The sequence below is a fragment of the Crinia signifera genome, chromosome 7, assembly GCF_055691185.1.
Source record: "Crinia signifera chromosome 7, ASM5569118v1, whole genome shotgun sequence".
Classification (NCBI taxonomy): Eukaryota; Metazoa; Chordata; class Amphibia; order Anura; family Myobatrachidae; genus Crinia; species Crinia signifera.
Window position 1 is genome coordinate 64387358 of NC_139223.1, and position 12597 is coordinate 64399954.

A 12597-nucleotide genomic window follows, 5' to 3' on the forward strand; every position below is an offset into this window, starting at 1 on the left:
GGGAGGCCAGGAGGTGTACCCAATTTTAAGAAGTCTCCCAGCCATTCTTGGGAGGGTAGACAGGTATGCCTAAATCTTGTATTTACACCTTATCTGTAAATGTGGATGCAAGACAACCAGTGTAAAGGTACACTTTGTATAGCTGTTCATGTGCATATTTGTAGACTAGAAGACCCTTAGGAGGGTACGCAATGTCTGTCGACCTCCCGCAGCCATCTCCCGACGGGGGAGATGGCTGCGGGGCCCTATTCAATGCTGTCTTCCCCGACAGCATTGAACAGGGGTTCTGCGCAGAACGAGTCCGACATCACAAGCTGTCGGGCTCGTTCTGCTGAGAAACGCCGGAAATAGGCGAGCTCCCGGCCGGAGCTCGTCTATTTCTGTCCTTATCTCGTGGCCACGCCCCCTTCTCGCCGCCCGGGACATTGAATCCCGACTGCCGAGCTTCAGGCGAGCTGACTGGGAATGGGACAGGGGCATGGCTGTCGCGCTAGCCTGACATTGAATACCCCCCTAAGTGTTATGTATTCTATTGTTCTGACGTTAGTCTTCTTACCCAGCACAATGTGTAGATTGGCCTTGACTCTCTCGATGAAGAAGTTGTACATAGCCATGGCATTTGCTTCAATCTTTTTTCCTTCTGTCCGCGCTATGGATTGCATTTTGTCAACTATTTCTGCTTTTTCATCTGCTGGGAAGATATTTGGGATATCTCCCGTATTCAACAACATATTAATATCTTCCACAAAACCCTCATCCTTGATTTGGTTATCACAGAACAAGAAGACAGTGTTTTTGCCTGTAACCCCGGCTTGCAACATGACTTTTTTCACATCATCCCGCCATTCGTTTATGGTGTAGTTCTTGGTTATCTCAATTTGAAAGAGCTCAAACGCATTCATGAAGGTAGCCAGCTTAGTAGTGCTCTGCCTCCCGCTTCCTCCTATGCCAACCAGCAAAAGGTGACCATTGTCCTGTTTCAGAACACGACAGATTCTTGAGATATGTTCTATAGCAAATTTAAACATTACTAGAGACATTGGTGCTTTGCTGACATTATTAAATTCATCCAGGTAGTATTCCATGACTGTCGTTAACTGTTTCAGATCTGTGATTTCATCATATACTTTAATGTCGCTGTCATGCTTAAAATAGTCTCCAAAGAAGAGGCTTCGGATATTATCATCAACCACTTTTCCAGTAGGAGCCAGGTGGCTTAGAACCTACAGAATAAAAAATAAAAAGATTACATGGAATTATTACAATGCTCATAAATTGACAGACTGTGGCTTTTATAGCGAATCAAAATATTTATCTTAACCCTTTGAGTGCCAAGGGAATTTGCCAAAATAGGTGTGAAATTGCAAGGCAAAATTTGTATTCACCATACTGACCTGTAATGTTTACCTTATATAGGAAATAGAATCTTTAAACAACATTTTATTTGAATTAAAATAACAAATGTGAGCGACGCTGGTATTTATTAGCAGAGATGTTGGCATTCAAAGGGTTAATTGTGTCAAAATGAACTTTTAAATGTGTACCAGAACTCTGTAACATTTGGCTGCATCTCCTCTGCTTTCTTTATTGCATTAGGACTGAATCAAAGAATGTACAGTTGAGGAGACAGTCAGTGTAATATACAGGGCCGGCGCCACCACTAGGCAAACCTAGGCATTTGCCTAGGGCGCCGGCCACTGGAGGGCGGAAAATGCCGCCCGGGTACCTGTCCTACCGGCGCTGTCTATTTCAATCTGGCGGCGGAGGCAGCGGGGGTCCCTGCAGTCTATTAAAAATCACGAGCGCTATCCGCCGGGCTATGCGGAAGCGCTTCTAGTGTGAAAACTCTGGCAGCACGGCGCACACTGATCTCAGCCAATCAGCGTGCTGCCAGAGTTTTCACACTAGAAGCGCTTCCGCATAGCCCGGCGGATAGCGCTCGTGATTTTTAATAGACTGCAGGGACCCCCGCTGCCTCCGCCGCCAGATTGAAATAGACAGCGCCGGTAGGACAGGTACCACCCCACACCTCACACCCACCCACCCCCACCCCCCCCCCCCCCCGGCACCGGGGCGCCCCCAGCCCGACTCGCCTGGGGCGCTCCGGTGCCTTGCACCGGCCCTGGTAATATAACAGCCAGTTCTGCAATGTAATGAGCCAGGAAAGTAACACCATTAAGATCTATTGTTACTGTCCAACAAAGCTAGACACCATAATGCTGACTTATTTCTGCTAGGAGTACATTGTAATTCAAAGATGACATTTTTACTTGAAAACAAAATAAAGTGTAGGCCTAATTCCTGGTCTTTGGGAAACATCCCAGTAAAGCTCGCTACGCTTGCCACGCTTCGGGCTTGGTGGCTCGCTGCGCTCGCCACACTTCAACTTCATGCCGACGTGGATAGTGGGGGTATGAAAAGGTCGGAGGACGCGTACCGCCACCCCTCGCGGGCTCGCTGCGCTCGCCACGCTTCGAGTTGACGTCAATAGTGGGGTGGCGTTAACAATGGGGGGGCATTAGCCATACTTTATAACCATACTCAATGAGAAATTGGCCATATTGGCCCATTTCCCATTGTCCCCTATGTAAAATCGCGTTGATCGACCCGATTTTGACTTGAAAAATAATTTAACATTATTCTCTATGGGAAAATCGCATTGATCGCGTCGGTCGCATCGTGGCCCCTTATTAAGGGCCGCGATGGACGCGATCAACGCGATTTTCTCTTTCACCGGCAAATTAGCTGGTGATTGACAGAAAATCGGGTCCATCGCGTTGATTGTATGCCTTAAGTACCTTACACTTAAGGCATGCAATCAATGAGACGGGCGCCATGCTAGGAAATAAGTACTAAAAAGAATTCTTACTATTGGTACAATGCTGACACATTAAGGTGCAGTGATTCAAAAACCCAGAACGGCAGCCAAGACTGTGCAAAAAATCTTATTTAATTACAATTCTTAATAATGTTTAATAGTGCACATAGAGCCTTATTCTAGTTCACTTGCAAAGGCAAAATCCTTCTCAAATGGACAAAACCATGTGCACTGCAGGTGGGGCAGATGTAACTAGTGCAGAGAGAGTTAAATTTGGGTGGGATTTTTCTTCAAAGTGAGATCTATATTGCAGTGTAGAAATAAAGCAGTCAGTATTTTCCCTGCACAGAAACAAAATAACTCACCCAAATCTAATTCTCTCTGCACGTGCCCCCCTGCAGTGCACATGGTTTTGTCCATTTCAAAATGGAATTTTCCTCTAGGAGTGAACTAGAATAAGGCCCATAGTTCTGAGTGTGTGTGTGTGTGTGTGTGGCACTATAAGCCTCAGCAAGGTAGGATCTCTCATTAAATGCGGTCTGGGGACCCTCCCAATATATACAACAGAATCCTACAGGGTTCTATTGGTTTTGTTACAATAGACCATTGGTTCACCAACGTTTTTGAATCATGGCGCCATAGAGCAGTGGTTCCCAACCCTGGTCCTCAAGTACCACCAACAGTGCACGTTTTCCAGGTCTCCACACAGAATCACAAGTGACATAATTAGCTCCACCTGTGATCTTTTCAATGGGCCTGAATAATGAGTGCACCTGCCGGGTGACCTGGAAAACGTGCACTGTTGGGGGTACTTGAGGACCAGGTTTGGGAACCACTGCCATAGAGCATCAACAGCAGTCACCCCTATGCCAAACATTTCTTATTGAGAGATTCTTATTGAGATTTGCGATGGACCTAGACCCACCACATCATTGTTGTTGCGCTTATTTGTTCTCTCTTTTGTATTGATATACCTTATTGAACTAAGTTCACAGATTCATTGTTTTCTATGTTGCAGCATACCATTTTATTCTGAAAAAGTATTATGTGAAGCTTATATATTCATGCACACGGAATGTCTGTGTTAAATATTCGTTTTACGCTTCAATAAAAGAAAGTATATATAAAAAATTATATATATATTACATGAATCATAGAACAGAACAGACAGCGGCACTCACAGGGAACTTTTCAAACATGTATTAAACAAGAAAACCAATTCCAACGTTTCGGGGATTGCACCTTTGTCAAGGTGTGGGTAACCCTGTTAAATATTCGGTTTACGCTTCAATAAAAGAAAGTACAGTATATATAAAAAATTATACATATATTACATAAATCAAATTATGTTTACATATCATAAGGTTCAGTTGCTTGGAGAGCGACAGGGTTTGTTTCTGTTTGTCCATATATGCTATTATTTATTTATTATCAGATTCTAGGGTTATGTTGTTAGGAGTCAATTAACCTACCAGTGTATTTTTGGATTGTGGGAAGAAACTGGAGTACCCGGAGGAAACCCATGCAAGCACGAATATACAAGCTCTGCACAGTTAGGGACATGGTGGTAATTGAACCCATGACCTCAGCGCTGTGAGGCAGTAATGCTAAGCATTACACCGTCCGTTGAAAGCCAGCAACTCCGGTTTTGCCTGTTACATTGACCACTACTACATTCCGAGGGGAACGCCCAGCGGTTTCATGGAGACACCCATAAAACGCTGGGTGTTCCCCTAATGCCGCCCCTCTCCCCAGCCTGTGCAAATACATTGGCGAATGTGATACTTGCCAAAGGCATCCACACAGGGGTCTGCACATGCACCATCGAAAACTGTGCCGAATTTGGACCCGTATGAACGTGTCTGCATCGGCCCCTTCCAATGCAGTATGAGAAGCCATGATTCTCAGGCTTACATCTACATTGCAGATCTAACAACATAAATATAGCTATGTCAATGTAATATTACCTAACTCATCCCATTGTGGTGTTCTCTTATGATCAGTATACTGAAATTATGCTAAAAATCAACCATGTCATTTCCTTTATGTAGGCTTGGAACTGAAAGCTTTCCAGTGAAAAATAATAATACAGAATAATAACAGAAATATCAGGGATTTTGCTCAGTGCGGCTATAGAACAGCAGCTGTTTTCCCCTCTAGCAATTAAGTGTTCTTTTAGTGCTTGAGCTAAATGAATGCTAACAGCTATGCTCTATAATTATTATTCATTCATGGTTTAACTCAGGTCCCAACAAATGAGTGGTGGCTCTGCTCCGCTACTGAAATCAGCAGTACATTGATTCTAAGAGGGCATCCTAGAACCCCGATCACTTTTTAGAATAAAAAACAGATATACATTTTAGCCCGATTGCTTTATAACACATGGGATCCGCAATAAACTCCCAGACACGCGCTATCATGGGTCTGTAGTGCTGCTTCTTAGCACCCAAAAAATCAGTAGTGGCTATGCTCTATTACTAAGTAAGTAGCCCATAAGGGGAGTATAGCTCTGCACCCAATAAATCAGTAGTGACTATGCTCTATTACTAAGTAAGTATCCTATAAGGGGAGTATAACTCTGCACCCAATAAATCAGGAGTGACTATGCTCTATTACTAAGTAAGTATCCTATAAGGGGAGCATAACTCTGCACCCAATAAATCAGGAGTGACTATGCTCTATTACTAAGTAAGTATCCTATAAGGGGAGTATAACTCTGCACCCAATAAATCAGTAGTGACTATGCTCTATTACTAAGTAAGTATCCTATAAGGGGAGTTTAACTCTGCACCCAATAAATCAGGAGTGACTATGCTCTATTACTAAGTAAGTATCCTATAAGGGGAGTATAGCTCTGCACCCAATAAATCAGTAGTGACTATGCTCTATTACTAAGTAAGTATCCTATAAGGGGAGTATAACTCTGCACCCAATAAATCAGTAGTGACTATGTTCTATTATTAAGTAAGTATCCTATAAGGGGAGTATAACTCCGCACCCAATAAATCAGGAGTGACTATGCTCTATTACAAAGTAAGTATCCTATAAGGGGAGTATAGCTCTGCACCCAATAAATCAGGAGTGACTATGCTCTATTACTAAGTATCCTATAAGGGGAGTATAACTCTGCACCCAATAAATCAGGAGTGACTATGCTCTATTACTAAGTAAGTATCCTATAAGGGGAGTATAGCTCTGCACCCAATAAATCAGTAGTGACTATGCTATATTACTAAGTATCCTATAAGGGGAGTATAACTCTGCACCCAATAAATCAGTAGTAACTATGCTCTATTACTAAGTAAGTATCCTATAAGGGGAGTATAACTCTGCTTCCAATAAATCAGTAGTGACTATGCTCTATTACTAAGTAAGTATCCTATAAGGGAAGTATAGCTCTGCACCCAATAAATCAGTAGTGACTATGTTCTATTATTAAGTAAGTATCCTATAAGGGGAGTATAACTCTGCACCCAATAAATCAGTAGTGACTATGCTCTATTACTAAGTAAGTATCCTATAAGGGGAGTATAGCTCTGCACCCAATAAATCAGTAGTGGCTATGCTCTATTACTAAGTAAGGGCCTTATTCTGATCGGTGCGGCCCGATCAGAATATGCGGCCACGACCGTGCAGGCGAATCCCCGCCTTCCATACGGATCGCCACCTCCGTCTGTACGCGGATATGTGGCGATCCGCATGAAATTGGACGGGGATACGCCTCCTCCGTCTTGGGAGCAGCCCCTGCATTCGATGGTCGCCGAACATCGAATGCAGGGCCGCACGCTCCACCAGGTCCCGCCACACAAGACCACACGGACACTTGTCCGTGTGAAATCATGTATGGGGGCGGGCAGCTGACATCCGGCGATGTCAGAAGCCCGCCCCCTACACACGCGTCACGGCCTCATTACCATGCATACGCCCCGCATTTGCATGGGAACGCCCATGAAACGCGGGGCGTATGCATAGGGTAATGAGGCTAAGTAGCCCCTCACGCCCCTCTACGCCCCCTGTGCAGCGTGTCAAGAATACGTGCGGCGAAATCGCCTGCACATGCGCAGAGTGACCTTTGCACATGCGCAGATGATCACCATCGGCGGGACGACCGCATGCGGAGAAATCCGCACCGATCAGAATAAGGCCCTAAGTATCCTATAAGGGGAGTATAACTCTGCACCCAATAAATCAGTAGTGACTATGCTCTATTACTAAGTAAGTATCCTATAAGGGGAGTATAACTCTGCACCCAATAAATCAGTAGTGACTATGTTCTATTATTAAGTAAGTATCCTATAAGGGAAGTATGACTCTGCACCCAATAAATCAGTAGTGACTATGCTCTACTACTAAGTAAGTATCCTATAAGTGGAGTATAACTCTGCACCCAATAAATCAGCAGTGACTATGCTCTATTACTAAGTAAGTATCCTATAAGGGGAGTATAACTCTGCACCCATAGGCGTGCGCAGCACATTTTATTAGGGGGTGCACTGTCAAAGCGACACGCCTTGCACCACCTATTGGACATGTCTAACACCGCCATTGGGTCTGTCTAACACCGCCAATCAGGCGTGCACTCACTACAGTATGAAACGTCTCTCAGCCACACCATTATATCCTGCCTATTTCAGTTTTAATCTTCTAATTACTCTGTGTAACAGTATGTGCAAATAAAGTCCAAATCATATCTGGATGACACAGGTATGTAGTGATATGACAATGGTGTAATACAAATAATAATGCATAACATACATAATTGATTGATGGGCGCTTATTTTAATGGAATACAGGTCTAAAAAGCAAAAGTCTTTGGTAAAAGTTATTGCTGGTATTACTAGCAGCAATAAGTGTGGGGTGGGGGCACAGCATTAGGGGGTGCCTGTGCACCCTTAACACTCAATGTGCGCACGCCTAAGTCTGCACCCAATAACTCAGTAGTGACTATGTTCTATTATTAAGTAAGTATCCTATAAGGGGAGTATAACTCTGCACCCAATAAATCAGTAGTGACTATGCTCTATTACTAAGTAAGTATCCTATAAGGGGAGTATAGCTCTGCACCCAATAAATCAGTAGTGACTATGCTCTATTACTAAGTAAGTATCCTATAAGGGGAGTATAGCTCTGCACCCAATAAATCAGTAGTGGCTATGCTCTATTACTAAGTAAGGGCCTTATTCTGATCGGTGCGGCCCGATCAGAATATGCGGCCACGACCGTGCAGGCGAATCCCCGCCTTCCATACGGATCGCCACCTCCGTCCGTACGCGGATATGTGGCGATCCGCATGAAATTGGACGGGGATACGCCTCCTCCATCTTGGGAGCAGCCCCTGCATTCGATGGTCGCCGAACATCGAATGCAGGGCCGCACGCTCCACCAGGTCCCGCCACACAAGACCACACGGACACTTGTCCGTGTGAAATCATGTATGGGGGCGGGCAGCTGACATCCGGCGATGTCAGATGCCCGCCCCCTACACACGCGTCACGGCCTCATTACCATGCATACGCCCCGCGTTTGCATGGGAACGCCCATGAAACGCGGGGCGTATGCATAGGGTAATGAGGCTAAGTAGCCCCTCACGCCCCTCTACGCCCCCTGTGCGGCGTGTCAAGAATACGTGCGGCGAAATCGCCTGCACATGCGCAGAGTGACCTCTGCACATGCGCAGACGATCACCATCGGCGGGACGACCGCATGCGGAGAAATCCGCACCGATCAGAATAAGGCCCTAAGTATCCTATAAGGGGAGTATAACTCTGCACCCAATAAATCAGTAGTGACTATGCTCTATTACTAAGTAAGTATCCTATAAGGGGAGTATAACTCTGCACCCAATATATCAGGAGTGATTATGCTCTATTACTAAGTAAGTATCCTATAAGGGGAGTATAGCTCTGCACCCAATAAATCAGGAGTGACTATGCTCTATTACTAAGTAAGTATCCTATAAAGGGGAGTATAGCTCTGCACCCAATAAATCAGTAGTGACTATGCTCTATTACTAAGTATCCTATAAGGGGAGTATAGCTCTGCACCCAATAAATCAGTATTGACTATGCTCTATTACTAAGTATCCTATAAGGGGAGTATAACTCTGCACCCAATAAATCAGTAGTGACTATGCTCTATTATTAAGTAAGTATCCTATAAGGGGAGTATAGCTCTGCACCCAATAAATCAGTAGTGACTATGCTCTATTACTAAGTAAGTATCCTATAAGGTGAGTATAACTCTGCACCCAATAAATCAGTAGTGACTATGCTCTATTACTAAGTAAGTATCCTATAAGGGGAGTATAGCTCTGCACCCAATAAATCAGTAGTGGCTATGCTCTATTACTAAGTAAGTATCCTATAAGGGGAGTATAACTCTGCACCCAATAAATCAGTAGTGACTATGCTCTATTACTAAGTAAGTATCATATAAGGGGAGTATAGCTCTGCACCCATTAAATCAGTAGTGACTATGTTCTATTACTAAGTAAGTATCCTATATGGGGAGTATAGCTCTGCACCCAATAAATCAGTAGTGACTATGCTCTATTACTAAGTATCCTATAAGGGGAGTATAACTCTGCACCCAATAAATCAGGAGTGACTATGCTCTATTACTAAGTAAGTATCCTATAAGGGGAGTATAGCTCTGCACCCAATAAATCAGGAGTGACTATGATTCTATTACTAAGTAAGTATCCTATAAGGGGAGTATAGCTCTGCACCCAATAAATCAGTAGTGTATATGCTCTACTACTAAGTAAGTTCCCCATAAGGGGAGTATAACTCTGCACCCAATAAATCAGGAGTGACTATGCTCAATTACTAAGTAAGTATCCTATAAGGGGAGTATAGCTCTGCACCCAATAAATCAGTAGTGTATATGCTCTACTACTAAGTAAGTACCCCATAAGGGGAGTATAACTCTGCACCCAATAAATCAGTAGTGACTATGCTCTACTGCTAAGTACAGTAACTATCCTATAAGGGGAGTATAACTCTGCACCCAATAAATCAGTAGTGACTATGCTCTATTACTAAGTAAGTATCCTCTAAGGGGAGTATAGCTCTGCACCCAATAAATCAGGAGTGACTATGCTCTACTACTAAGTAAGTACCCCATAAGGGGAGTATAGCACTGCACCCAATAAATCAGTAGTGGATATGCTCTATTACTAAGTAAGTACCCCATAAGGGTAGTATGGCTCTGCACCCAATAAACCAGTAGTGACTATGCTCTACTTTAGCAAGTATCCAATAACGAGAGTTTAGCTCTGCAACCAATAAAACAGTAGTGACTATGCTCTATTCCTAAATAAGTACCCTATAAGGTAAAATAAAAAAAGAAATAAAGTAATAGTGTGCTGCATGTGTACAATGCAATACAATACATCATACCTTGTCAACACTCTGCTTAAAGCAATTGGACGTTGTCTCTTTTACCATGTTGAAAAAAATCTGCCTGTCCTCGGGGTCAATTAATCGATCATAAAATACACGATAGACTTCATGAATCCAAAGCCTGATTAATTTATCATTATCCTGAAATATATAAAACAAATATGTTATTAACAGTTTGTGTACCTTGTAGTCTATATTTTATGACTAATGTACTGTACAGGTTAAGTATTCCTTATCCAAATATCTGTTATCCAAATTATTCCAAAAACCATAGTTTTCCAAAATGTACTTTTTTGTTGTTGCTAAAAGCACTACAGGGGACATCTGTAACTGACACTACTGGGGACATCTGTAACTGGCACTACTGGGGACATCTGTAACTGGCACTACTGGGACATCTATAACTGGCACTACAGAGGACATCTGTAACTGGCACTACTGGGGACATCTGTAACTGGCACTACTGGGGATATCAGTAACTGGCACTACTGGGGATATCAGTAACTGGCACTACTGGGGATATCAGTAACTGGCACTACTGGGGATATCAGTAACTGGCACTACTGGGGATATCAGTAACTGGCACTACTGGGGACATGATATGTAACTGGCACTACTGGAGACATCTGTAACTGGCACTACTGGGGACATCTGTAACTGGCACTACTGGGGACATCTGTAACTGGCACTACTGGGGACATCTGTAACTGGCACTACTGGGGATATCAGTAACTGGCACTACTGGGGACATGGTATGTAACTGGCACTATTGGGGACATCGGTAACTGGCACTACTGGGGACATGATATGTAACTGGCACTACTGGGGACATTAGTAACTGGCACTACTGGGGACATCTGTAACTGGCACTACTGGGGAGATCAGTAACTGGCACTACTGGGGACATCAGTAACTGGCACTACTGGGGACATTAGTAACTGGCACTACTGGGGACATTAGTAACTGGCACTACTGGGGACATCTGTAACTGGCACTACTGGGGACATCTGTAACTGGCACTACTAGGGACATCTGTAACTGGCACTACTAGGGACATTAGTAACTGGCACTACTGGGGACATCAGTAACTGGCACTACTGGGAACATCTGTAACTGGCCCTACAGGAGACATGCTATGTAACAGCACTACTGGGGACATCTGCAACTGCCACTAAATATGTGCAAGAAAATGATTGCTTAGTATTCACATTCAGTACCTGAGATAGTACACAAACTTTGTTTCATGTTTTGAAACCTTGTTTCATGCACAAATAAAATATATTTGTGTGTTTGATGTGTTTATACAACATAAATGCAAGATACCTCATTGAAATATAAAAATATTTTAAAATACAGAAAAATCCATTATCCAAAATGCTTCTGGTCCCGAGCATTTTGGATAAGGGATACTCAAGCTGTAAGTCAGAGCACTAAAAATAAGTTACAGGAAGTTACCTGTTACTTACACACTAATACACATATTTTCCAGTTTCACTATTGTTTATGGATGGAGGTGAGGTGCAGCAATAGCCTCTCATTATATAGGATGATAATAACATTTAGAAATGTTAAGGTGTGTGCGTGTGTAGTGGCGTAGCTACGTTTTGGGCGCTCCCCCGCTGTTAGGGGGGGGGGGGGCGCCCCCCCCCCCCGCCGAGCCCCGCCAAGCACCCCTACCCCCCTGCCCCGCCGCCCATGAAACCCCCCCCCCAATCCCCAACAGCCTTACCTATCGCGCTGGTCCCGGCGGCTCCGTTCTTCTGCTGAGGACCACCACAAAATGGCCGCCCCCATACAGCAGACAGTTTCAGAGAACTGTCTGCTATATGGGGGCAGCCATTTTGTGGTGGTCCTCAGCAGAACGGAGCCGCCGGGACCAGCGGGATAGGTAAGTCTGCGGGGGATTCTAGGGGGGGTTACTATAGCACCGCAGCCCCCGGCGCCCCCACATGCACAGCGCCCCCCCGCGGTGGCGGGGGCTGCGGTGCTATAGTTACGCTGCTGTGCGTGTGTGTTATATAGGTCTACAGTGTCTAGGTCAACAGTGAAAAGGTTGACATAGTCAAAAGGTCGATACAAGCAAAATGTTGACATGGAAAAAGCTCGGCATGGGTTTTTCATGATTATTTTTAACCAACTTGTTCATACTTTTGCTTCCCAGTGGGCATAGATGGAGAATATAGTAGTGAGCCGAGCGCAGCGAGTCACCGTGCCCCAAGCATGGCGCGCGGACGCTGCACACTTTTAGACACCATAAAAATACTCATATCAACTTCCATGTCGTCCTTTTGCTTGTATCAACCTTTTGACCATGCCCACTCAATGCATGTCAACTTTTTTCATGTGTTGACCTTTTGACTGTCGACCAATCGTGGT

The 12597-nt window shown here is 44.2% G+C and overlaps 1 protein-coding gene across 1 annotated transcript in view; it reads right to left on the reverse strand.

Moving 5' to 3' along the window:
• DNAH3 (dynein axonemal heavy chain 3) overlaps positions 1 to 12597 on the reverse strand; it is a 399027-nt gene that overhangs the window by 62302 nt on the left and 324128 nt on the right. The window contains exons 46-47 of the mRNA XM_083153252.1: positions 10219 to 10362; positions 557 to 1223 (exon numbers count right to left, since the gene is read on the reverse strand). Of these exons, the coding sequence (XP_083009378.1) occupies positions 557 to 1223; positions 10219 to 10362 (811 nt within the window). The remainder of the gene's footprint in view (positions 1 to 556; positions 1224 to 10218; positions 10363 to 12597) is intronic.